This window comes from Conger conger, chromosome 2, assembly GCF_963514075.1.
Source record: "Conger conger chromosome 2, fConCon1.1, whole genome shotgun sequence".
Classification (NCBI taxonomy): Eukaryota; Metazoa; Chordata; class Actinopteri; order Anguilliformes; family Congridae; genus Conger; species Conger conger.
The window spans coordinates 2061900-2088799 of NC_083761.1; the positions used below are offsets into that span (position 1 = coordinate 2061900).

The following is a 26900-nucleotide window of genomic DNA, read 5'->3' on the forward strand; positions in this document are numbered from 1 at the left end:
CAATGAATATCGGCTCCGCTGTTTTCAAATGTTTTGGTCCACAGGATGCAGTTTCTGAGAAACTATTCTGAGCAATTCGCAGTAGCTTGCATTTCTAACCGCAACTTAAACGAGCAATTCAGTTGCGAATGCCGCTTTCCGCACATTTACCACATTTACCTGTTTGAAAGCTGACCAGTTTTGAAAATATGCTCGTGGTTTACAGCATTTCAGCTAATCTTATCAGCGAAGAATGCACGGTGGAATGTGAGCGCAAGTTTCTCTGATGAATGGCCTTAAAGTTTGAAAATGCACGAGGGCTAGAAGGCCCTGAGGATATTTCCAACGAGATTGAGACACGTTGGCATCCTTTGCGAGAGTGAATGAAGCCCGAAACACATGACATTTGTATTACATTACCTATAAAGACAGAAACAGGCACTGTAATGGATCCAACAACCGGTTATATCCGGCAGATGTTCTGTATCCTGTAGGGACTTGAAGTATCTTTGCACAGTACAATATCATTTCACTGAGGTTTTCATTATGTAGGCTGTTGGTAGTTTTTGGTACTTTCCATAAAGCCCATTTATCCCACTCAAAAAGGCATGCATTAAGAGCTCGTAATTCAGCGCCTAGAATCACAACTATTAAATGTATGTATCAGTACCGCCCACCACTCTACATGGTAACTCATGTAACTAACGAACCTTTATTTATGTAGGGTAGGTTGACTGAGCGTGCATGCCCTTTTACAGCAACACCCTGCCAACCTTATTGCACTACCCTGGTTTCTAGGGTAGAGACTAAAAGGCCACCAGTTTGTACTGGACTTGTACCGTAGGTTTTTTTTTTGGGGGGGAATATTTTTCTCCAAAATTCCAAAGTCAGTGTTCAAGAACTCCATTGTTCTCAATTTACCAACAGTGACTTACACCAGTTGAGAAAACCCTAATCACACATTTGTGATTCTGCACCTTAAAGGGGTTTTAAGAGCATTGGCCTGCCAGCAGTACTGTATGTACGATGGGACGTGACTGGACTTCTAAGGCTTCACACATTTTAAGATTTCATTAACGTTTAAGAATCAGTGTGTCAGACAGCCATATCTCAGCCCATATAAAACCCCCCAGTGTGGCTGATGGTCAGGACTCCAAGCCCTGGTGCGATACCATCTCCATCTGTAACCCTCTACACCATCCATCCATCCAGCCATTATCCTAACCTACTTATCCTGAACAAGGTCGCAGGGGGGCTGGAGCCTATCCCAGCATACATTGGGCGAAAGGCAGGAATACACCCTGGACAGGTCGCCAGTCCATCGCAGGGCACACACACCATTCACTCACACACTCATACCTACGGGCAATTTAGACTCTCCAATCAGCCTAACGTGCATGTCTTTGGACTGTGGGAGGAAACCAGAGTACCCGGAGGAAACCCACGCAGACACGGGGAGAACATGCAAACTCCGCACAGAGAGGCCCCGGCCGACGGGGATTCGAACCCTGGACCTCCTTGCTGTGAGGCGACAGTGCTACCCACTGCGGCCCCCCCCCCCCCCCCTACACCAGGGATCATCAAATCACGGGCACCGAGGGCCGATAACTTCTGGCTTACCACCTTCCCTTTACCTGGGGGTCAGGTATCAGTAAAACTAATTGTTCAGTTAATTATCCAGGAGAAATGAAAACCGGGGCTGGATTTGGAGTCGAGAGCCAGATTTGAGTATCCCAGCACTACATTCCCCATCCTAGTGGGGGGAAAATACAGAAGACTGACTTATGAAAAGAAGAAGCAAACAGCCCCTAACTAACAGCAGCTTTATCTCCCCAGTGAGACCTCTGTATACCTGCACTCTCGTGAGCGATGAAAATTCAGCGAAATGGCGGCCAGAACTAAAATGCCTGCGGAAGCAGAACTGCAGGACCGCACCGCCTCCTCCCATCCCCACACGCCCGCAGGAAATCATCAGGAGACTGTGAGTTTGTAAAATCCTCTCAACTTTAATCAGTTTCAAAAAGATTCACAACAAATGTAACACTTAGGGTAGGGAGTATTTGAGCCGTTTGAGATCAGGTTTGTGAGTCTAAATCAGATGAGCTCTGAATGAAAGCCTCATGGGTTATTGGGATAGGATTTTCAAAAAAATACAAAAATTAAATGTAAACCCAGTTTAATTTCTGCTCTTCAAGTCGTGTTCTTGAAGCACTACTCCATGGAAACCCCATGTAGAATTAGTACAGTGCCACCTCAAAAGCCATTTGAATTAACACCAGTTTGTCATAAAGAGGCAGCCTACACTAACCCATAAATATTTTTAACCTTGGATTTAATGAAAGCTCACAAAATGAGCAACAGTCCTCATTGAGGAAAACAAAAACCTGTTGTCGACAAAGCGACAGCACACACACACACACACACACACATGCGCGCACGCGCAAACACACACGCGCACACACACACGCACACCTTTGTAAAAATAACCAACTTTATGTTCCCGTGGTATTAAAAGAGGCTTTACAATGGGGGGGAGGGGGGGAGGAGTGATATGCACATAATCTATCCTTGCTTCAGAATTCCTGTCTAGTAACAAAACTGCATGTATTCAATCCAATCGAGAACCACGACAAGCTGGACCTCGACCCTCACCCTCAAACGCTGCATCGTGCACACCTTCACTGTACAAAGCTCAAAGCCTCACATTCTCCAGCCAGACCTCCCAGCGCCCCTCAAATTCCAGAACCGAAAGAAAAAAAAAAAAAAAAAAAAAATTAATCACAGAAGACCACCAATGCCGTCAGTTCTAGAACCCTCTTCTCTGTAGATGACTTGACACACAGACGTTTGTTTTTTTTTCCTGCATGTGTGTTCGTTTTTCTTGTGTACTCCTGTGGGAATATATAGATTTATTTTAAGGATACAAACAAATAAAATGGGCAAAAAAGGGGGTGAGGAGGGGGAAGAGGGGGGGGGGGGGGGGAGTGAAGGTCTTTAATTCTGACTTCATGCAGCGCTAAATAAAGAAACATGACCAAACAGATAAGCGTGACGGACTCAACAATGGGAAGATATTACACCAAGTTCTCCATACAAAACGCGTACTGTGTAAAAAGGACCGTTGGGGGCTGAAACAGTATAATGTACATATTGGCATCGTTTTGGTCAAGAAACACCAGTGCTTGGACTCTTCCGGATGGGGGGGGGCGGGGCTGGCTTGCGTAACGCCCATGGGAAGAGCTTCCATGACTCTTGGCTTTATTTTTTTTTCTTCTCTTTTTTTTTTCCTTTTGTTTTTTTTTTTTTTATACACAAATATACAATCTGTCCCTGCGGTTAGTCGCACATCTCCTCGGGGATCTCGTGTGGGTTCAGGATGCCCGGAACGGACATCTGCAGCTTGTGTTTCTCCTCCTGTGCCAGGCGCAGAGACGCCTCCCGCTCCTCCAGGAACAGGTCTGTGGAGTCCTCTCCGGCAAACTCCTGCAGGGAGAAACAAAGCGTCTCCGTCACCAACACACTCACCGCCCGGCCGACCAACCCTGCTCCATCACCTACACACTCACAGCAGGGCTGCCCAACCCTGTTCCTGGAGATCTACTGTCCCTGTAGGTTTTCACTCCAACCCAAACAAAGCACACCTCATTCAACAGCTGGAGCAGGGCTGCCCAACCCTGTTCCTGGAGGTCCACAGTCCTGTAGGTTTTCACTCCAACCCTGACAAAGCACACCTCATTCTACAGCTAGAGATCTATGGAACTGCTATTTAGGAGAGTAAGGGATGCTAAATTAGGCTGAAAATGAAAACAGGCTCTGCTGGTTTTCGTTGTTACTCCGCACTTCGAGCAGTTGATTAGTCAGTTCACCTGGTGACACAGGTGTGAACTGGATGTAGACTGCATACACACCGGGCCTCCAGAAGAGTGCCCACCGCTGGTTTCAAAGCAATAACAAAACATAAAAAAATAGAAGCTTATGGGACAGCAACTGACCTTTATCTGCACGAGGAAGTCCCGCAGGTGTTCCTTGAAGGCTGGAATATCCTGGTTTAAACTGAACAGCCCCGTCACAAACACCTTGACCTGGGCGCTGAAAGAAGCAACCAACACGCCGCACGTTAGAAACCGCCATTTATTACCGAACACGTCCAAAATCGAGCCCCTCGCCGTCCGTCATAACTTACTCCTGTAGGTGCGGGAAGGCGGTTTTGAGCAGGTTGGCCACGTACTCCTGGATGAAGCCCTGGTTGTTGACGGGGTTCGAGGGGTTGAGTGCCACGCTGATCTTACCCTCCTCCACCAGGTTGAACATGTAGGCGAGGATGGAGGCGTGCATGGTCAGCCCTGCGGGAGGAGACAGGACCGCAAGGCCTCTCCGTCAGCAGAACACAAACACACATCCGCAAACGCATCACGTTACGGAGAGACACCCACATGGTGGGAGGGAAGGCCACCTGAAGCCTATGGCCTAGCAGCTAAGGTGCCTGTAGCCTAGCGGCTAAGGTGCCCTGTAGCCTAGCGGCTAAGGTGCCTGTAGCCTAGCGGCTAAGGTGCCTGTAGCCTAGCGGCTAAGGTGCCTGTAGCCTAGCGGCTAAGGTGCCTGTAGCCTAGCGGCTAAGGTGCCTGTAGCCTAGCGGCTAAGGTGCCTGTCGCCTCAATGGCAGAACGCTTCTGTGAGCAAAAGGAAGAGGCGAAATGAGGAATCCCTTCTCACCGGCCGTGTGCGACGTGTCCGTGACGACAGAGAAGATGTGCTGCAGGATGTCGCAGAAGTAGGTCTGGTAGAAGCTCTGCGCGGCGGCCTCCTCCTGCGCCACGTTCTGCAGCAGCGTGTACAGGACCTGCAGCCCTGCGGACCGACAGAGCAGCGCTAGCGTTAGCCATGTACCACAGAGCAGCACTAGCGTTAGCCACGAACCACAGCGCTAACGCTATAACTGCTAACCACAGAGCAGCGCTAACGTTAACCACAAACCACAGCGCTAACGTTAACCACAAACCACAACGCTAACGCTACAACCGCTAACCACAGAGCAGCGCTAACGTTAACCATGAACCATAGAGCAGCGCTAGCGTTAGCCACGGACCACAGCGCTAACGCTATAACCGCTAACCACAGAGCAGCGCTAACGTTAACCACGAACCACAGCGCTAACTTTATAACCGCTAACCACAGAGCAGCGCTAACGTTATAACCGCTAACCACAGAGCAGCGCTAACGTTATAACCGCTAACCACAGAGCAGCGCTAACATTAACCACGAACCACAGCGCTAACACTATAACCGCTAACCACAGAGCAGCGCTAACGTTATTACAGTGAGCCACAGAGCAGCGCTAACGTTATTACAGTGAACAACATGGCAGCGCTAACGTTATTACAGTGAACAACATGGCAGCGCTAACGTTATTACAGTGAACAACATGGCAGCGCTAACGTTATTACAGTGAACAACATGGCAGCGCTAATGTTAACCGCGACGCTGACCTGTGTCCGCCACATTCCTCATGGTGTGTTTGAAGGCCCAGATGATGGAGTCCAGCACCAGCTTGAACTGTGCGGGCGGAATGGCCAGGAACGCCGGGAAGCAGTGGGAATTCACGGCTTGCAGCAGGTAGAAGAAGTTGGTTCGATGCTCAGGATACTCCTCGAAGTCCTGGAGAGACGGACGGTGGCAGGAAAAGCACGTTCAGCCGTTTAACAAAAACATTAAATGTCTAATCTTTCCGAATCGGCAGGTTAATTCAACCTGTATAAAACACGCAATTGTGACAACAACTCAAATCAAAATTGTTATAGTGCAGTGGCCTCAGTCTGAAACTCATTAGCAGGGAGAGCCGTGTGTATGCGGGTTTTTCACTCCAACCAATTAGCGCTTTAAACGATTCCAATTACTCACACAGCCACATGCATTTAACTGCATTAAAGCACTGGATGTAAGCAACATTTGTTACTTAAGACAACACAAACAACACTTTACATACATCACGGGCAAACCTACAGGCCTAATTAATTCCGCAAATAGTTGGAACAAATTATATAACCAAGATCTGAGGCTGGAATAAAAAATAAATAAAAAACAGCGCACACACACGGCCCTCCATGGCAGTAAGTTTGAGACCACTAGTAAAGTGCATTTCACAAATTGTCACAATGCGCTTCACAGAAATCTCTAGCCTAAACCCCCACAAGAGTAAGCCTAGGGCAGCAGGGACAGGAGAACCTCCCTGGTGACAGAGAGGAGGAACCCTGTAGAGGAACCCTGGAGAGCCCAAACGCACCTTGTTGATCATGTTGAGGGTGCACTCGAAGACGGCGTCGAAGATCTGGGGGATCTCCGAGGTGATGTGTCCGCTGAGCTTGTTGACGATGGTTGCCATGGTGCTGAGCACCTCCGGCTCCCGGGCGGCCGGAACGTTCCGCTGGTAATCGATCAGCACGGCGTCCAGCAGCGGGGGCACAAAGTTCTCCCCCACCTGAGCACCGCAAACCGCCATTAACACCGCCCGTTAACGTCAACAACCGCACATCAGCACCGTCCATTAACACCGCCCGTTACCGCTAACAACCGCACATTAGCACCGTCCATTAACACCGCCCGTTAACTCCAACAACCGCACATTAGCACCGCCAACAACCGGCAGCACATTTGTGATACATACAGTAGTTTATAATTATGATAATTTGATATTTAGCCCATTTATCCAAAGTGACTTACAGTTGATTAGACTAAGCAGAGGACTATCCCCCCTGGAGCAATGTGGGGTTAAGGGACTTGCTCAAGAGCCCAACAGATGGGTGGATCTCATTGTGGCTACACTGGGGCTTGACCCACCAACCTTCCGGGTCCCAGTTATGTACCTTAGCCACTAGGCTATAGGCTGCCCCGTTATGTACGATGTATAGCATTTTAGCTTTTCTTTCGGGGGTTGCACAGATATTTTTGCGCTCACCATTTGCGGATCATTGGAGCGGCTGACCCAGCCGGAGATGAGCTTCAGGGTTTCACGTTTAACAGTCCTCATACTTCGGATCAGAGGTTGCTTGGTCACCATCTCTCCTGCACAGTCAACCCACAGAGATGGAAAAATAAATTAATGAAATCGTTTTTAAAAAAGGCAACCGATAGTGAAGACAATCCAACAAAGTTAAAAAAAGATAAACCTAATCAACAGTTCGTCAAGCTACACTACAAATACGACCAAATCACGAAAATAAGCACATAAAATAAAACCTTCGCATGAACAATGATTTTCCTATGACCTCTAGACCTTCCATTGTTCTTTGAGCCTTGAGAAGTGCTCTTGTTAACTGGCACTGGACAGAGGCGTGTGTGTGTGTGTAGTGCTAACGTGCTAACCGTTGGTCTGGATGGCGGCGGAGATGTTCTCGCTCAGGCACTTGGACATGGCGTGTGTGTGTGTGTGTGTGCGCGTCTGTGTGGAGCTAACGTGCTAACCGTTGGTCTGGATGGCGGCGGAGATGTTCTCGCTCAGGCACTTGTACACGTTGAGCATGTCCAGGTAGATGCGGCCCAGCTGGATGACAAAGGGGTGTCCCACCGCCTTGCACGCCCGCACGTTGGTCTTCAGGATGCTGCCTAGCTGCTTCACCGTCTCCGGGTCCTTCAGGATGTCTACGTTCTGGGAGAGGAGCGACTGAATTACCCCTCCACTCCCAACCCAACACCGGGCTCCACCCAAATCCCAACGGGGTTTCACTCGGGTTGACAGGATTACGAGAATCATCCATCAAGTCGAGTAGTTCACGTCACCCACTTGGACTTGTCAAAGCCAGACCACATTCAACACTGGAATAACCTGATTGTCACCATTTGTTTGAAAAGGAGAATTAAGGCCTTTTCTTTTTAGATGCCCATTACAGGGGATCAAGGTCTTTTCATGGTCCAGGCATTTCCTCATGCCAACACCTCTGCAGCCAGTCACAAGAGAACATATTCAAGGGGAAAGGCACACCATTGTTTTTTTGTGTCAAAATGTATTCATGACCACATTTGAGTAACAAGTGCGCGTGTGAACAACAAATCATTAGTCATTTATACATTTACACACACAATTTAACCATCGGCGAGAGGTAATAATGAGACATGGGACTCTTCTAGCCGAACATTTTAAAGTTAATTATGACTGCTCACACAAAACCAAAACAATCAAACATTCATGCACTCCTGCCTGAATTACTGTTGAAATAAATCAATAATTAGGGGAACAATTACTGCGGTAACACTATTTGAAGGATATTATAAGAGCTTGTGAATGTGCTCTTATGTAAGGGCCTTCATATGGTAAACGGTAAACGGCAGACATTTATATAGCGCCTTTATCCAAAGCGCTGTACAATTGATGCTTCTCCATTCACCTATTCATACACACACTCACACACCGACGGCGATTGGCTGCCATGCAATGCGCCGACCAGCTCGTCAGGAGCATTTGGGGGTTAGGTGTCTTGCTCAGGGACACTTCGACACAGCCTGGGCGGGGGATCGAACCGGCAACCCTCTGACTGCCAGACGACTGCTCTTACTGCCTGAGCCATGTCGCCCCCTATGAAGTGGTTTGAGGCTTTGAGAGTGAGGAGTGAGCCGGGCGTGGGACAGGTGACCGGGCGGGGGACAGGTGACCGAGGGGCGGGGGACAGGTGACCGGGCGGCGGGGGACAGGTGACCGAGGGGCTGACTGGGCGGGGGACAGGTGACCGGGCGGGGGACAGGTGACCGGGCGGCGGGGGACAGGTGACCGGGCGGGGGACAGGTGACCGAGGGGCGGGACAGGTGACCGGGCGGGGGACAGGTGACCGGGCGGCGGGGGACAGGTGCCCGGGCGGGGGGACAGGTGACCGGGCGGCGGGGGACAGGTGACCGGGCGGGGGACAGGTGACCGGGCGGGGGGACAGGTGACCGGGCGGGGGGACAGGTGACCGGGCGAGGGGACAGGTGACCGGGCGGGGGACAGGTGACCGGGCGGGGGACAGGTGACCGGGCGGGGGACAGGTGACCGGGCTGGGGGCAGGTGAGTGAGCGGGGGACAGGTGACACTCACCTTGGTGGCCTGCTGGATGATGCTGTCCCACACCTGGTTGGGCAGCAGCATGTACTTCTCGATCAGGTGCTCCTGGACCGCCTGGTCCGTCTGCGCGCCGATCATGTAGCCCACGGCCTCGTAGAAGGTGTGCACCTGGGGCAGAGGTCAGCAACATTCGCATTACCTCGTCGACGCAACCAACCGAGAAGCATGCGAGCAGAAGACGGGTAAACAACAGTGAGGAGTCCAAACTCAGAGGACAAATTGTTTTGCCCCTAAATCTGCTTATGCAGATTAATCTTGCAGTTGTTGACCATCACACAGGCGCAGTGTCTTGAAACTGAACGCGGTCTCTGGCTTTTCTCAGAGAGGAACAGTAGACGTGCGTAGGCACACACGTGCATTGCACTTCCCAGCCTCTCCTACAGCTAGATCAGGGGCGCACAACAACTCCGGTCCTGGAGGTCCGGTCTGCAAGCCGGGTTTTGTTCCAACCAGTTACCTTAATTTATTTTTCTGACAGCTCTAGAAATGATGCTGGTTCACTCCTGCACTTGAGCGCACAGTACAATCTTTAGGATACACTTGCAGTCTGAGGCTGTAGCTGGCGCACATACAAATATCTGATCAAGACTTTATTCAGCCAATGAAATATCCAGAAGGGGACCAGCCCCTTGCTGTGCACCCCTGGGCTAGGCTGAGGGCGGAACAGGAGCTGATAGTTGAGATCGGCATCGTTCTTCTTCTCAGCTCTTTGATGCGATGAGCATGTAAAGGCCATCCTTCGTGAGAGGGCGTTGCTATAGAAACAGGAGGACGCACCTGCTGGGGCTGGAGGTCACAGATGATGGTGTTGATGTTGTTGAGGATCTCGTCGATGAAGGGCATGACCTCGCCCACCTGCACCTGGACGAAGTGGCGGCGGCACTTCTGCGCGATCTTGATGAAGGTGTCGCAGGCCATGTCCTGCACGCCGTCGTGCGTCTCTGCCCAAGACACGCCCAGATTCAGCCAGTGAGAGCCAAGCATTACCAACGCACAAACTGCCAAAAACCTCAACCTCAGCCAGTGAGAGCCAAGCATTACCAACACACAAACTGCCAAAAACCTCAAACTCAGCCAGTGAGAGCCAAGCATTACCAACACACAAACTGCCAAAAACCTCAAACTCAGCCAGTGGGAGCCAAGCATTACCAACACACAAACTGCCAAAAACCTCAAACTCAGCCAGTGGGAGCCAAGCATTACCAACACACAAACTGCCAAAAACCTCAAACTCAGCCAGTGGGAGCCAAGCATTACCAACACACAAACTACAAAAAAAAACCAAACTCAGCCAATGAGAGCCTAGCTAAACTGCTAAAAACCTAATCTCAGCCAATGACAATCAAGCCAAAGCCAAATTTTGCCAATGAGAGCTAAGCATTACCAATGGACAAACTGCCAAACCCCCCTACATTCAGCCAATGAGAGCCAAACTGCCAAAATTCAGCCAATGAGAGCTGAGCAATGGACTGACGAACTGCAGCCTGGCCTACGCTCACGTCATTGAGGCCAGCTCCAGCCTGAACTCAGTTCAGAGAACAACGACTGCAAAATGGTTTATACTCGGCGTGGCTGTGAATTATTCACTACAAGCTAATGCACAAGGTTAGCTTTGCCAAGGCCTGAAATGTGTGTGTGTGGGCGGGTGTGTGTATATAAAACATTAATCAGCCTTTTAATTCTGAAATACAGGCTTTACCTATCCTCAAGAGGCAGAAATTTAACAACTAAAAACCTCAATAAATAATGTGTCAGAATCACTTCTTTTTTTTTAAATTTCTTTTTCATTGCTTTACTTGAGGCTTACTCAAGGCATGAACACGGATAAAGAGTTCATCCTGCAGGACTGATCATCTCCCAACACCGTGAGGCAGTCTGTAGCCTAATGGCTAAGGCGCATGAATAGGACCGGGAAGGTTGGTGGTTCAAGCCTCAGTGGAGCCACAATGAGATCCGCACAGCCGTTGGGCCCTTGAGCAAGGCCCTCAACCCCGCATTGCTCCAGGGAAGATTGCCCCCTGCATAGCCTAATCAACTGTAATTTGCGTTGGATGAAAGTGGCTGTACAGTAACTCACCGTGCATGAACTCGAAGAGCTTGTTGACCACGGTCTTGAGGAACTTCCAGTGGGCGCGGAGGAAGCGGGGGTACTGGCCCACGATGTACATGATGTTGGAGGCGATGATGGCCTTGTTGTCCTTCCCCCTCTTCTGCTCGCAGAGCCCCAGCAGATCCTGCACGGAGAGCAGGGCAGGTTAGCGCCGGGGCTAACCACAGCACACTAAACACACACAGGTCCTGCACGGAGAGCAGGGCAGGTTAGCGCCGGGCTAACCACAGCACACTAAACACACACAGGTCCTGCACGGAGAGCAGGGCAGGTTAGCGCCGGGGCTAACCACAGCACACTAAACACACACAGATCCTGCACGGAGAGCAGGGCAGGTTAGCGCCGGGGCTAACCACAGCACACTAAACACACACAGATCCTGCATGGAGAGCAGGGCAGGTTAGCGCCGGGCTAACCACAGCACACTAAACACACACAGATCCTGCACGGAGAGCAGGGCAGGTTAGCGCCGGGGCTAACCACAGCACACTAAACACACACAGATCCTGCATGGAGAGCAGGGGCAGGTTAGCGCCGGGGCTAACCACAGCACACTAAACACACACAGGTCCTGCACGGAGAGCTCGGCACACGGAGAGCTACAGTGGGCTCGTCCCAAACGCTTATTTCATCCCCTGCCTCGCCTCCTCGTTCCTCAACAGACCCGATAAAATCAATCCAGCTCCATCCTCGTTAAAGACCAGCTGAAATCAAAATGCACTTTTTCCTCGAGGTAGTAAATTCTCCACACTGCAAAGTTTTCTTTTTAATTCATAAGAACAAGGAGCCGGGAGAAATGACGGACCTCAATCTATTTCAGGTTCAGGCACAGAACAAGGGGACCGGAGGAGGTACATAAAGAACTGGAAAGAGGCAGGAGAGGAGGGTGGAGGTGGGAAAGGGGCAGGTGAGGGGGGTGGTGGGAAAGAGGCAGGTGAGGGTGGAGGTGGGTAAGGGGCAGGTGAGGGGGGTGGAGGTGGGAAAGGGCAGGTGAGGGGGGTGGTGGGAAAGGGGCAGGTGAGGGGGTGGTGGGAAAGGGGCAGGTGAGGGGGGTGGAGGTGGGGAAAGGGGCAGGTGAGGGGGGTGGAGGTGGGAAAGGGGCAGGTGAGGGGGTGGAGGTGGGTAAGGGGCAGGTGAGGGGGGTGGAGGTGGGAAAGGGGCAGGTGAGGGGGGTGGTGGGAAAGAGGCAGGTGAGGGTGGAGGTGGGTAAGGGGCAGGTGAGGGGGGAGGTGGGTAAGGTGCAGGTGAGGGGGGGTGGAGGTGGGAAAGAGGCAGGTGAGGGGGGGTGGAGGTGGGAAAGGGGCAGGTGAGGGGGGTGGAGGTGGGTAAGAGGGGGGTGGAGGTGGGTAAGGGGCAGGTGAGGGGGGGTGGAGGTGGGAAAGGGGCAGGTGAGGGTGGAGGGTGGGAAAGGGGCAGGTGAGGGGGGTGGAGGTGGGTAAGAGGGGGGTGGAGGTGGGTAAGGGGCAGGTGAGGGGGTGGAGGGTGGAGGTGGGTAAGGGGCAGGTGAGGGGGGTGGAGGTGGGTAAGGGGCAGGTGAGGGGGGTGGAGGTGGGTAAGAGGGGGGGTGGAGGTGGGTAAGGGGCAGGTGAGGGGGTGGAGGTGGAGGTGGGTAAGGGGCAGGTGAGGGGGGTGGAGGTGGGTAAGGGGCAGGTGAGGGGGGTGGAGGTGGGTAAGAGGGGGGGTGGAGGTGGGTAAGGGGCAGGTGAGGGGGGGTAAGAGGCAGGTGAGGGGGGGTAAGAGGCAGGTGAGGGGGGGTGGAGGTGGGTAAGGGGCAGGAGAGGGGGGGTGGAGGTGGGTAAGGGGGCAGGAGAGGGGGGTGGAGGTGGGTAAGAGGCAGGTGAGGGGGTGGAGGTAGAGGTGGGTATGGGGCAGGTGAGGGGGGGGTGGGAGGTGGGTAAGGGGCAGGGTGAGGGGGGTGGAGGTGGGGTAATAGGCAGGTGAGGGGGTGGAGGTGGGTAAGAGGCAGGTGAGGGGGGGTGGAGGTGGGTAAGGGGCGGTGCGAGTCGGACCTTGATGACGGTGACCAGGAAGCGCTTCTCGTCCTCCTCGTGCATGGCCCCCGCTGATGGAGCCGATGGCCCAGCACAGCGTGTTCAGGTTCTTCCACGACCACTCCGTCCCGTTCACCTGGTTGTGCAGCTTCTCCTCCGTCATGATGCGCTCCGTGTCCGCGTAGTCCAAATGCGTCAGGTACACTGCGGGGGGGAGCACGGGCGGTCAATACAGCACAGGAACTACACCGCTCCAACGTCCCAGTGGCTCCCCAACCCTATTCCTGGAGGTGTTCATTTCAACCGCAGTCCGCCGATTTACAGCGAGGGGTTTTCTCTAGACCCCGGCTCAAAATGGCCGCTGGTTCGTGTTCTCACCTTAAAATCAGAACCTGATTCGGCCCAGGAAGCTCAAGGTAATTGAGTTCACCGTGTTATTTATTAGTTGCTATTAAACTCATCAACAAACGGAAAGTCTCTTGGCTACGTCACTGCCATTATGAACGCGACACCCTGTAAATTTGGATGGATTTTGATTGGCTGTCAGGGTTATTTCGTTCATGCAGCTGAAACAAAATTGCTCTGAAAGTAACCTCAAAGATATCATTAACCTCAAAGATATCATTCATCACTGTCGTTGTCGTTACAGTTAATAGTTGTGGCAGGAACTCCGCTACCCCACTTGAGTAAAAACTATACACTTATACATAGCCATCGTTCTGGGGTGTGGGCGGGGGCTTGGCCCAGAGAACCCACCAATCAGGGCAGGGCGCTCACTCACCGAGCGTCTCGCGCATGTTCTTGTAGAGGTTGATGGAGTCGGTGTCCTTCATGAACTCACGCACCACCTCCCCCTGGTCGTTCTCCACCACCAGCACCTCCTCCGGCTTCGCCATGCGGCTGACCATCAGGAGCCGCACCTGGGGGGGGGGGGGGGGCGGGGGGGGGGGTGGGGGGGGGGGGGGGGGGGAGGCATGAAGGAACTTTCCAGAACTGACAGCGCCTACTCAAGACACGCGCTGCTCACCTCTGGGATACAGACAGCTCAGTCACGCACAATATTACTGGAATTGTCCTAATAACACCAAATAATTTAAAACTAAAATCGGCACATGGGGAGTCATTAGATGAAGGAAGAACACTGATAGCGGCTACATTTTCCTGTGGTAATAAAATATTGACAACTTTGGGGGTTTTTTAATGAAATGTTCAAAATAAATATACTCGCCTTAGAGACACGGGGGGGGGCAGGTAAGGCACTCACCTTGGAGGGAGGGGAGGGAGAGAGAGTGGGGAGAGAGAGGGAGGTGGGGGGGGCATGTAAGGCATTCACCTTGGAGAGAGAGAGAGAGAGAGAGGGGGGGGGGGGGAGAGGAGAGAGAGAGAGAGAGAGAGAAAGAGAGAGAGAGAGAGAGAGAGAGAGAAAGAGAGAGAGAGAGAAGGTAAGGCACTCACCTTGGAGAGAGAGAGGGGGAGAGAGAGGGAGAGAGAGGGTGGTGGGGGGAGAGAGAGAGGGGAAGGGTAAGGCGCTCACCTTGGAGAGCACGGGCAGGTAGAGCTGTCGTCGGGGCGGGACGTCGAAGTGCTGGGTCCCGGAGAGGAGGGGGGAGGTGGAGGTGGAGAAGGGGCTCTCTCTGTACAGCTCGGCCGCCAGGTGGTTCCAGTACTCCAGGCAGATCTTGAAGATCTCCGTCTCCTCCACCTCCGACACCAGCAGCATGTAGTGCAGAGCCTGCAGGGGGAGAGAAGGGCCGTGTGTCCGTCTCTGCCACCCAAAACACCCCCGCCATGACACCCGCACCTCCGCCAACCCGATTCACTGCTTCACTGCCATGCCTGGGTCAGATACGTAGTATTTTTTTTATTCAAATACTTTATGGAAAAAAATAATAATAATAATTGGTCCAACCACCGTTGTCAAGATGTCTTTCCAAACATTTTTATTTATTATTTTCGGACTGAAAAGTTGAGTTTTTCAAAAAGGTTTTGGGAAATGTATACAGGGGTGGAGGTGAGACCCCGCAGAGGGGGGGCGGGGATTCTCACCTCCATGAGCGTCTCCCTCAGGTTGAGCCTCTTCTCGATGAGCTGGCCATGCTCCTTGAGGAAGGTGCAGAGGAACAGGCTCAGGTTCTGGATGAAGTTCTGCTCGTCGTCCTTCCCGTTAGAGTAGGCCTGCCGGATGTTGGTGTTCAGCGGGAGCATCTGCCCAAAGTACACAGCACAGGGCCGTATTTTTAGAACGGTTAACAGGCAACACACGCTCAACATTAAAGGAACAGGAAAAAAAAAAAAAAGAACAGAATTCATATTATTTATAGGCTTTCTTTCATCAGGCATTCACCTAAACGCCAGCGCATTCGCAGAAAATCAGGAGACAGATTTCTATTTTTGGACAAAGGGGAAGGGGGTGAAATAGTTTAGACCTTGGGTTTTCAACATGAACATAGGGGTCCACTGCAGGAGCCTGATTGGGAGCCGTGGGCCGCCTGGGTTTAAACCGCTTCAATACCTTTCTCTTATACATGAAGCCAACAATGAGTAAAAATATCCAGCCACACCACGCCCCACACACACGCCCCACACCACACCGGCCACACGCCCCACACCACGCCCCGCCCCACACCGGCGATAAGTCCAAAATCGGTAACCCCAAAGCAGGGGTACCAAGTCCAGGGGTCAGACCGTAAAACTCCTACCACGGGTTGAACTCTGCCAGCTGATTTCACTAATCAGCTCTCTACCTGAAGGCTGCAGAGCTGCACCAATCAGCAAACCCAGGTGAGATACTGTGGAGGACTTTTACTTTCTGAACCTGGGTTTTAGATTTCCAGGTACAGGTGAGACAGACAGGTACAGGTGAGACAGACAGGTACAGGTGAGACAGGGACAGGTGTGTGTACCTGTTTGAGCTGCATCATGGTGAGGGTGAAGAGGGTGACGAACTGCTCCTCGTACTGGCTCACGCTCACGCCCGCGATCTCAGTCAGACCCTTCAGGGTCACGTTCCGGAACATGGGGACGTTTAAAAACTAAAACACATAGACAGAGAGACAGAGAGACAGAGAGTCAGAGACAGAGACAGAGACAGAGACAGAGACAGAGACAGAGACAGAGACAGAGACAGAGACAGAGACAGAGACAGAGACAGGTCATTTCCATCGCAACGACTCTAGAGAGTTTTTTCCTTTCTCACTATCACACAGCTCCGTTTGCTCAGTGTACGAATGCTGACCGTCTCAGTGCTACTGCACAGAGAAACTGAATCGCCACCGTTCGCTTTCATTTTCCTCCAGTTCTTACGCAGCTGCAAGCAGACCAATGCAACTGCGCCTTTGTAAGAGGTTCCTTTCACTCAAAATCAAGGTACTTTTCAAAACAAAACCCACAATTTTATTTAAAGAAATATCCTATTTTTGCAGAGATCAATAAAGTACAAATGAATTCCCCTTGTAATAAGTTATAATAATTATTGGTACATGCCATGAGCAAATTCACTGATTCATCTTTTAATGAGTTACCTTGTACACAAGTGTGCTGATGAGTTTGGTTTCGAATATGTAGCCCAGCGGAATCCAGTTCAGAAACCGCAACAATGTTTCTAGTGTCGCCTGGACTAGTGTTGCATTCTGGGAGTTTTCCTGGAAAAACAAGAGAGCTTAACTGAACAAAACATTCACTAGAAAATTAGGTTTCAAGTTTCATTAAATAAATAAATACACATACGTACCATGACAAACTGGCAAAGCTGGAATATCTGAGAGAATTCGTTACACATGCTAGGAGAAAAAAAAAAAAAAAAAAACAATACGGTCAAGTTATTTTTCACTTTAAAGAGTCAGAGCACTCGCTGTTTCAGCCAGGCTCCGCCTTCTACACAATTCAGAAACTGCGGGATGAGTAGGTGTGTCCATCTCATTTGCATCGCAATTTCATATCGATTATATGCAGCAGAGCATACTTTTCCACCAGTTTTGTTTTAAAAGCCAAACTGGTATTAGTTCATAAATGTTGAAATAAGAGCACGGATTCAAGTATAACTATAAAGTGGGCATACAAACAAGTTCACAGCTAAAAGGTGATGTCGAGTGTAATAACCCGTTAACCATCATTTGACGATGAATGATATTTCAAATGGGGTTTTTAAAAACCAACTGAAACCGTTAGACAGCGGTCTGAGCAGTTAATGATGTCACTAAAGATAAAGGGCTTTGGGCAGCTCAGTCACCTCCCACACACTACCGCCATTATGGGTTACTGTTCACTTCCAGTAAACTACCAACAGAGATTAATATTGGGGCAGTGTAGGGGGAAGTGGCAAAACAGACTTCCCGTCTGAGGCCAGGTTAATACGAGCTGAGTGTGCGTTTGAGGACAGGCTGAATCGGAAGTTAGAGCAGCACTAGCTTCTTTCCGGAAAATCGTGTGAAAATACACCATCACTACATGTACCACGTGTAGTGTTTTATGTATTTTTAAGACATGTTAAAATGGTTATGAAAAATATTCTGAAGCGCAGCGACATCTGGAAGATTGCACAGGTGTGTCTGTGAGCTCCCAGGTAAAGGCTCCTGGTCCGCCTGTGAGCTGCCAGGCGAAGGCTGCGGTTACCTGTCCTTCAGGTGCTTGGCTTTGACCTGGGTCATCTGTCCGCTGGAGAAGTCGAACACCTCCTCGCTCAGCAGCTTGAGGATCACCATGTTGTTCTGGCACAGGCTCTCACTGGTGCGGCTCGCCCCCACGATGTCACTGATGAAGTGGGGCCAGTGCTTCGGCCACTCCTGCTTCAGGATCTGGGGGGGGGAGGGGGGAGAGGGAGGGAGGGGGAGAGAGAGAGAGAGAGAGAGAGAGAGAGAGAGAGAGAGAGAGAGAGGGAGAGAGAGGGACAGAAAGAGAGGGACAGAAAGAGAGAGAGAGAAAGAGAGAGAGAGAGAAAGACAGAGAAAGAGAGGGAGGGAGGGAGAGAAAGAGAGAGAAAGAGAGAGAAAGAGAGAGAAAGAGAGAGAAAGAGAGAGGGGGGGAGAAAGAGAGAGAGAGAGAAAGAGAGAGAGAGGGGGAGAGGGGAGGGGGAGAGGGAGGGGGAGAGGGAGGGGGAGACAGACAGAGAGAGAGGGAGGGAGAAAGAGAGAATGAACGCTGCTTCATTCGTACAAACTCAGTGACTTGAGATCATTTTAAAAAGTGATAAGAAAAAAAAAGAAGGAAAAAAAAGAAGCAGCTTTGTCTTCATGTTTTATCCAGAGTCACGTGGTCTCGTCCAATTTTACTTTCATTAAAAAGGACAGTGCTATTTTAAGGCTTATTATTTTTGTGCTACTTCAGTTCCTGAATGTTTACGAGCCAAAGGCTTGCTGATGAGTGTAATCAATGATAATATTATAGGCCGTTTGAGGTCTGTGGCAGCCATTTTCTACAGTGGCAGTCAATAGGTGACATTAAGAGGTCAAGGCTTTGTAAGAGTTTTTCAAACACTCACCTGGACCAGGATCATGTTGAGCTTTCCGATGTACACTTTCTCTTTCTGAAACGCAACGAACTCCATAAATCACATTGCATTACAGACATACCTTGCAATTCTGAACAGAATCGTTGTAACTTAAGAACAGGTTGGTTATGTTTAAACTTTATGCTTTTGCTAAATATTCTGCAGTACAGTGTATGATCACTTGAGCAATATTGTATTACGACTACAAGACAATACCCAAAAGTAAAGTACAGCAACACTAGTAATTCCAGAAATAAAAACAGACATCAACACACTAAATAAACTGAGAGCTAGTATGATGATCCAGTAGGTAAAAATGCAGACTAAACTGCCCTATGAAATAAATACACACACACCCCACCCTCACCACCCCCAAAATTGCAGGTTTATTCTGTCCCGGAGGTGAGGTCAGCGTAAGCACTCACCTCGACGACCGAAGCGTCGGAGGAGGTTTTAATGATGAGGCCGACCACGTACTTCTTTATGCCTGGAAGCAGATCACAGTTTGAGTTATTCACCTGCAGCGCCTCGAACCGGCAGCAGAGGGGAAGCAAGATGGCCGCCCGTCTGCCCCTCAACCCGCCGCGCGCTGCTAGGCAACCGGTCTTCCCTCCGAAGCGTCCGCACGAACGCCACAAACACAAAACCGCGCAGGGCAACATTTCCCTCTGGCCATTATGCTGCGGAATTGGGTGTCCCAAATCCTGCACAAACGGGCTTTGAGCAAACGCAAGCTCTGTGCCCACAGACACACACACACAAGACCAGGACATTTTGAGCTGGGTAGACGGCAGCCCACTGCAAGCTCGCGAGTAGGGGGAAATTGAGCCCAACTCAGAGGTTGGAACACACACTCAATGTGCGAATGCTGACCGTCTCAGTGCCACTGCACAGAGAAACTGAATCGCCACCGTTCGCTTTCATTTTCCTCCAGTTCTTACGCAGCTGCAAGCAGACCAATGCAACTGCGCCTTTGTAAGAGGTTCCTTTCACAACAATCACCATGATTTGGTAAAATTGGGGGGGAGAGGCGGCAGGCGATGTGATCGGAGAAGGTGTGGCACCACCGTCAGCTCACCTTCACACTGGTTCCGGGGCAGAATCTTCCATCTTGTTTTGATCACCGTTTCTAGAATCTGCAGTGCGTAGTACTGAAAAACACAGGGGGAGGGGTCAGAGATGACAGCCAGTTCCGAAACAGAAACCACATCAAACCAGGCTTCTTATAGCATCAAGGGGACACACACACACACACACACACACACACACACACACACACACACACACACACACACACACACACACACACACACACACACACACACACACACACACACACACACACACACACACACACACACACAAAGTTGCTAATGGGTGCCTTATTTGACTCATCATCATTCATATGTTGAGATATTGATATTGGCCCTGAAGTTCCATAACTGCCATTTGCCCAACCCTATTGGCTGATGTGCATGGAAGCAGTTCACACGTCATTTTACTGTTTGAACATAAAAACATTTCCACTCGCTTACTTTGTGATGAAGCAGACAACATGAGTCTAGACAACTACACAGTCTATGTAACGTTGTTCGGCAAGTATAAGAATGAAAAATGAAGCTGCCGTGTTAAAGCCCGTTTGTTTGTGTATAGGTAAGGGGAAAACAGCAGAATAACAGAGCAGAGAGGCATTTGTGATGTGGATGAGAATGTGGAGTCACTGAAGGTACAGCCCCAGCACTGTTCCTGCCAACACGCCACGTTCACTCATCTACTTATTGTGGCGTTTAAACCACTAAAATCGCCAAAAAAAGGCCAAATAATCCACAGCAACAGTGGTGCATACATCAATACATATTTGTTTAAATTGTCATAATAAAGGAATAAAGTACATTTAAGAAGCTTTGAGGCGTTAGAGGTGGGGGTTTTTTTGACCAGCTGATGACTTCATGTTTGGCAAGCGTTAGTAATTAAAAACTGCTGATGAATCAAACTCGGGCATTAGCTACGAACGCCCGCTGAAAGAGAAACCAGACAAAACCACATCCTGTGCCTGACCACTACAGCGAGGAAACCCAACAGCACTCACTATCGAGCTGCACATCCAAACACCACTGGCCTTCAGATTATCAGCATGTGATGCACATTCAGCTGCGACACAGCCCACACGCTGACTCCAGGTCAGTTTAAATTGGATGCAAAGCGTCGGCTAACCTAACACAAAACAGGGCGGCCTGTAGCCCAGTGACTAAGAAGCTTGACTGGGACCCGGAAGGTTGGTGGTTCGCAAGAACATCAGTGAAGCTGCTGGGCCCTTGAGCAAGGCCCTTAACCCCCATATTGCTCCAGTGGGGAATGTCCCCTGCTTAGTCAAATCAAGTAAAGTTGCTTCGAATAAACGCGGCAGCTAGATAACAAATCTAAAAACTTGTGAAGTGGAGGTCAGTTTGAGTGGCAGGTAACCAGGGGCGGCCTGTAGCGTAGTGGTTAAGGTAAATGACTGGGACACGCAAGGTCGGTGGTTCTAATCCCAGTGTAGCCACAATAAGATCTGCACAGCCGTTGGGCCCTTGAGCAAGGCCCTTAACCCTGCATTGCTCCAGGGGAGGATTGTCTCCTGCTTAGTCTAATCAACTGTACGTCGCTCTGGATAAGTGCGTCTGCCAAATGCCGTTAATGTAATGTAATGTAACCACGAGACCCTCAGAGTGAAGTTATGCAGAGTGGAGGAATGAAGAAGAGCCATTTTTACAGTAAACAGTTGAGTGAGAGGGGCTAAGCCTCAGGGGATCTGTAGCAGACCAGAAAAGAAACGTGACAACATTTCAGGATGTACGCAAAATAACAGGTCTCAACTGGCTCTCCAAGATTACTACTCTTTTGCAGACCAACGTGTGGTAGCTAGCCGTGTAAGTACAGTGAACCAATTATAACTCCATCGTAACAGGGAAAAGAAACTAATCATGACCTTGGAATTATAAGGTTCTATCTGCGTTTGGAGTCGTTCTTCAAAGATTTTACATCCTAACACAGCAAAAAAAAAAGAAGCAGGGCAGTACTTCATAGATCAAAATGACAGAATCAGACAGCATACAAGTATGCCAAATGTACAATATCAAAATCCTATGAACTTATCCTATTGGCTTATAAACAACATATTCATGAGACAACTAATTTTTTTCCAAAAAATGACAGTCACAACCTTATCATTCTGAGGTCAACAATATGAAGCTCAATGTCAGCTCACGTCCTTGGTCATAATTGCACAGGACGTTCCCCACAGTGGCCCTGCGGCGGAGCTCGGACTCACTTTGGTGTTCATGTTCTGGGAGAACTCCAGGATGGTGTCCACTCTCGTCCAGGCATCAGGATGCTCCTTCAAATGGGTCAGGACCTCCTGAGCCATCCTCTGCTGCAACACACACATACACACACATATATACAGAACCTCCTGAGCCATCCTCTGCTGCAACACACACACACACACACACACACACACACACACACATACATATATATATACACACATACACACACACACATATATATATATATACACACACACACATATACAGAACCTCCTGAGCATCCTCTGCTGCAACACACACACACACACACACACACACACACACACACACAGAACCTCCTGAGCCATCCTCTGCTGCAACACACACACACACACACATATATATACACACGCATACACACACACAAACACATATATACACATATATATACACATGCATATAAACACACACACATATATATATATATATACACGCATATACAGACATATATACACGCATATACACACACACATATATATACACGCATATACACACACACATATATACTCACCACATACATACATACATACATACATATATATATATATGTACACATGCACACACACAGACACACAAGCGCACACACAAATGATTCACAATGGGGCACAGCAGCACTGGTTCTCCCTGGCCACCCTGCTTCATCAATACACTTTCGGGTGCCATAAAACAAGAGGGTAGACTCCAGCCCTGGAGGACCGCAGTGTCTGCCCGGTTTTTTTTCCCCGTTTCAGCACTTAGGTGATAAATTTGAGTCATTGATTGTCTAAAAAGTCCACCTCCCCCTCCAATGTCTGGATTGGCTCCTGGTTGAAGGAGAACCACTAAAACCATCAGACACTGCAGAACTTGAATAGAATATCCCAAAGTTTAGAAGGACTTGCAAAACTCTTAATTTCAGCACGTATCCAGTTCTCTCAGAAAATAATGTCAGCTCACACTAAATCTAGTTCCGTCCTTGTTCCTTTCATTCACACAATCCAAGGTATTAAGCCTTCACTGCAATGATGGCACTTGGAACAAAAAGTGAACAAGACACAGTATTCAGTATTAAGACCTCAGTTAAAAAAGTCACATTAAAAAGACCCCGCAACTGCGGTGCACTCAACACAATTACAGCAGTACACCCGCTTGGGATTACTATTGGTCCTACCTGTGATCCAATGTCGTTGTACATACAGTTGACCACATTGTCCAGCAGGTTGATATCCAGTTTCTGGTTGAAGTCCAGCAGCTGCTGCGCTGCGCGGTCGGCCAGGATTGTCATAATTGCTGGCATGGAGCTCTGTAGGAGGTGGGGTAGGGAAAAAAAACGGAAATTCAACGTCGTGTGAATTTCAACCTCGATTAGGATCAGGACGCACATTCCCGAACGGTTCGGTCATCCCCAAAAGCACCGCATGCAAAGCAGGGTTTTGCCGCACACCCGGTGCCTATGGTCTTTGTACACTTACGTTTCCAATACATGACCGCTGCTTGAATTTATTTTCATTACCAAGAAACCAGCAGCCTGAAATCCACCGCTGATGTTTTCATACGAACCGCGTAGCAATAGGTTTCAGATCAATCGCCCTCTAGGTTTAGATGAGGACAACGCGCATTAGCCACCTGTTGCTTCGTGTTCTTGTGAAACCCTTGGTTAGCTTGGTAACGTTCGCTAGCTAGCTAGCAAGCGAACGTTGCGGTTCACACGTGCGACTGGTAGCTAGAGGTGGTGCAATAATGTTCGACACATTCCCACATCACAATATTGTGCTGCGTAACCCGTTAGCCAGCTAATTGTCTTAGAAAGTGAGTAGCTAGGCTAACGTGTATTCGCCACCTAGCTATGTAGCTAGCAACGTTAATGCAATGCACAATTGTTCCATGGGACTTGGCTGGGTTACCCGCCTTTTTTAATGGCAACTTTCTAACTTAGTTACAGTACAGCTAAACTTCCCAATTAGACTCCTTCAAGGCACTTGTTCACAACACAGTTAGCACGCTAGCTAGCTACCTAACCTATAAAGACCACACAAACCAGGCACAAAACATGATAGTCGATGAAGATGGCACTTCATCATTTTAAGCGATTCACTTCAAATACATACGGGTTTTCATTTGGCTAAAAAACGGCGATACATGTGCCCACCACCAGCACCTATCAAAAGTTCAAATATAACAGTCATTAGCGTTCTTTGCTAGCATTAGCTATCCAACTGCGAGTCGCAAAAAGAATCAGGCACATTAGGCACACTGTACGTCACTGAACGAAGAGTCTAATTTGCAAACAACGTTGGTTAGCTAAATAGTTAACACCAAATGGCGACAGGAAAAAAAAAAAGCCAATAATATCTTCTTATTTAGCTAGCCAAGTAACGTTAACGTTAGCTAGCTGTCAGACAGGAAGCACGTTACCATTCAAAATAGCTAACGCCAGTTAACAGCTAAACCTCACCCAGTGGCTTTCGAAGTTGACAACATTAGCTAGCTAGCTGTTAAAGTTAACTAACGAGACTAGCCAACACCGAGTAACAGTTTGCCATATAAATAAGGCGACCTTCATGAAATACATGCCAATTTACAGAGTAATTTAGGTACAAATTAGCCGACTAGGACTACAGCTAGCTATGTGAGACGGTGGAAGCGAATATGGCTATTTGCTAGCAAAATACAAGAAATAACGTTAGCTAATTCCCCTCCATTATTAATTAACAATACGTTGTGCCGTAGCTAGCTAGACTAGTAAGACTAACGTTAGCTATATGCTTTAGTTTTAACCTAACGTTACCTAGCTTGTTAGCTAGCTAGCTGCAGCAGTTAACGTTACAAAGCTTTACCAGAGTTAGCAAATTACATATCTAGCTGCGTTACGTTACGTGAAAATAATTGTAAAACAGCTTTCCAGCTAGCGAGTAGTCGTCATTTAACACCGAAAACCCATGCGTTTGCTCCAAGCCAGTTAACATAGCTAACAATCTAGCTAGCATTATTCACACAAAAAACAACATTTCCTCATGGCAGTGGATAGCTAGCCATCTAGCTAATGTTAGCTAGCCAGTAATATTTTTTTCAGGATACGCAGACAGGGCAACCCCTCCCTCTCAGCGAGGTTACAACACGTGATTTTTGCATGCATGGTCATTCTCATCGCCGAAGAGGGAAATATTTATTTCCAGAATCTTCCACAATTCATCTTTGTTGATATGTTCAACACGACTGATCGTTTGACGTTAAATACTCTGGCATCCAGTCCCTGTGGATCTGCAATTTCGGTTTGCAATTTCGCTCCCTTCTGAGCGCTGCAACTTGTAGGGGAGATGCGACTTTCCCATTCAATTTCAAATATCCGTTTTTTTTTTTTTTTTTTACTTTTCAGAACCACGCTTCCAATCACCCATGCCCGAGTTAACCAAATCGCACACATCGCAACCTCTTTCAACACAGAAAAAACCCAAGTGTTAGATATTTACTTACCAACTTTTTTAAAATCACGGTTCCCCTCCTTTGGTTTTGAATCCCAAAAGTACACTAGCACGCACACACTATGCTGTTTTATCTGCTTTTAGTTTGCCAAATCTGCCGCAATCTACTCACCGAGCCAATTCTGAACTAGCAAGCTAATTGCTAGTCAGTTACCTATACTTATATTGATATGCAACTAGCCAACCAGCTATCAAAGAATAAGACAACGGCGAAGCAGTTACATGTTCTGCAGTTAGCTAGATAGCTCACCTGCCAAAACGTTAAAGCCAAACCAAAAATGTACCTTCCTGTGTTACTAGGTTACACTTAATTCAATTACTTTCTGTGGCTAAGCTAGCAATCAGCTAACGTTAGCTAACGTATTCCACCAGGAGTCCTGCTTGCTAACAGATAGCTTGTAGCTAAGAACGGCTAACGTGGGTTCTCCCAACTGTATTCACGGCAGGCTGAGTAATATGTTATTCCGGTTCATTTTAAGAAGTAATAATCCTTGATTTACTTTTTTGTTCTATTCTGAAATATTTTGTGCAGCGGGGCAGTTTGAGAGAGTGTACGCTTGTGTTTCTCCTCCTCTCAAGTAACACACTCATAACCGGTTGAAACCGGTTCAGACTGGGAGATTCCATCTCGGTTTAGTTTTCAGCCGACGGGGCCGCGGAAAGTTTGGATGTTGTCCACGCCCACTCTGCCATTTCATTGGTCCGATTAAAATAAACTACGGATTTCTCGTCACAGTACAGGCCGGATCTGCCGTCAATCAATTTCAATTGTTGCGAGCGCCTACGCGACATCTCCGCCCTTGGTGGGAAAAAGAAGGCAGGCAGATTTGCACATGAAGTTCTCCTTGCCATCGCTTTCAGTGACAAATTGTGATGTGAATTTACTACTAACTCGTGTGATTTTTGTTATGCTCTGAATTTCTGAATGACTACCAATCCTAGAATTGCCCTGAAACTACCGTTGGTGATTGTTGTTGATGTTTCTGTCATGCCGATTACTACTACTATAAAATTAAACTTAATGTAATGCAACAATAGCGTTAAATTAGCCTGTTGGTAAAAAAAAATATTGCACTTAGTGCAACTACATCAACGTCCTCTGCTCCATGCAGATAATTTGTCTAGTCTGGGCTCTTGAAACCTGGTAATTTTCCACTCGCCACGAAGGGGAGTGGTTGGGGCTGCTGCTTACGGTGCATGGTAGGCAAGGTGAAAAATGAAAAACGGAGAAGGCACATTTCATGGAGCGGACAGGACGAGAGACAGATCCCAAGAAGCGATCGTCAAAGAAGGAATCTCGGTGGCTGCGAAGGACAAAAACTGTAAACTACTACATGTGTCCAACGTTTTGGTTTCGTACGTGCGTTCACATTCAACTGCCAGCGTTTTGACAGGTCACGTGGTCCTGTGTTGCGCACTACTTCATGGAAAAATACTGG

At 48.9% G+C, this 26900-nt stretch overlaps 1 protein-coding gene across 1 annotated transcript; it reads right to left on the reverse strand.

Annotated features, from left to right (window-relative positions):
• Positions 1-1965: 1965 nt before the first annotated feature.
• On the reverse strand, positions 1966-26077 carry xpo1a (exportin 1 (CRM1 homolog, yeast) a). Its single transcript, XM_061232981.1, is given in 26 exon segments — positions 1966-3462; positions 3972-4068; positions 4163-4322; positions 4693-4827; positions 5466-5634; positions 6260-6454; positions 6932-7038; positions 7438-7621; positions 9041-9175; positions 9845-10008; positions 11145-11301; positions 13187-13237; positions 13239-13372; positions 13950-14088; positions 14703-14900; positions 15215-15373; positions 16072-16200; positions 16690-16809; positions 16899-16947; positions 17780-17961; positions 18645-18689; positions 19079-19140; positions 19732-19804; positions 21964-22065; positions 23151-23282; positions 25454-26077. Coding segments are annotated over 25 exon segments (3219 nt in total). The 5' UTR covers positions 23277-23282; positions 25454-26077; the 3' UTR covers positions 1966-3315.
• Positions 26078-26900: the final 823 nt, after the last annotated feature.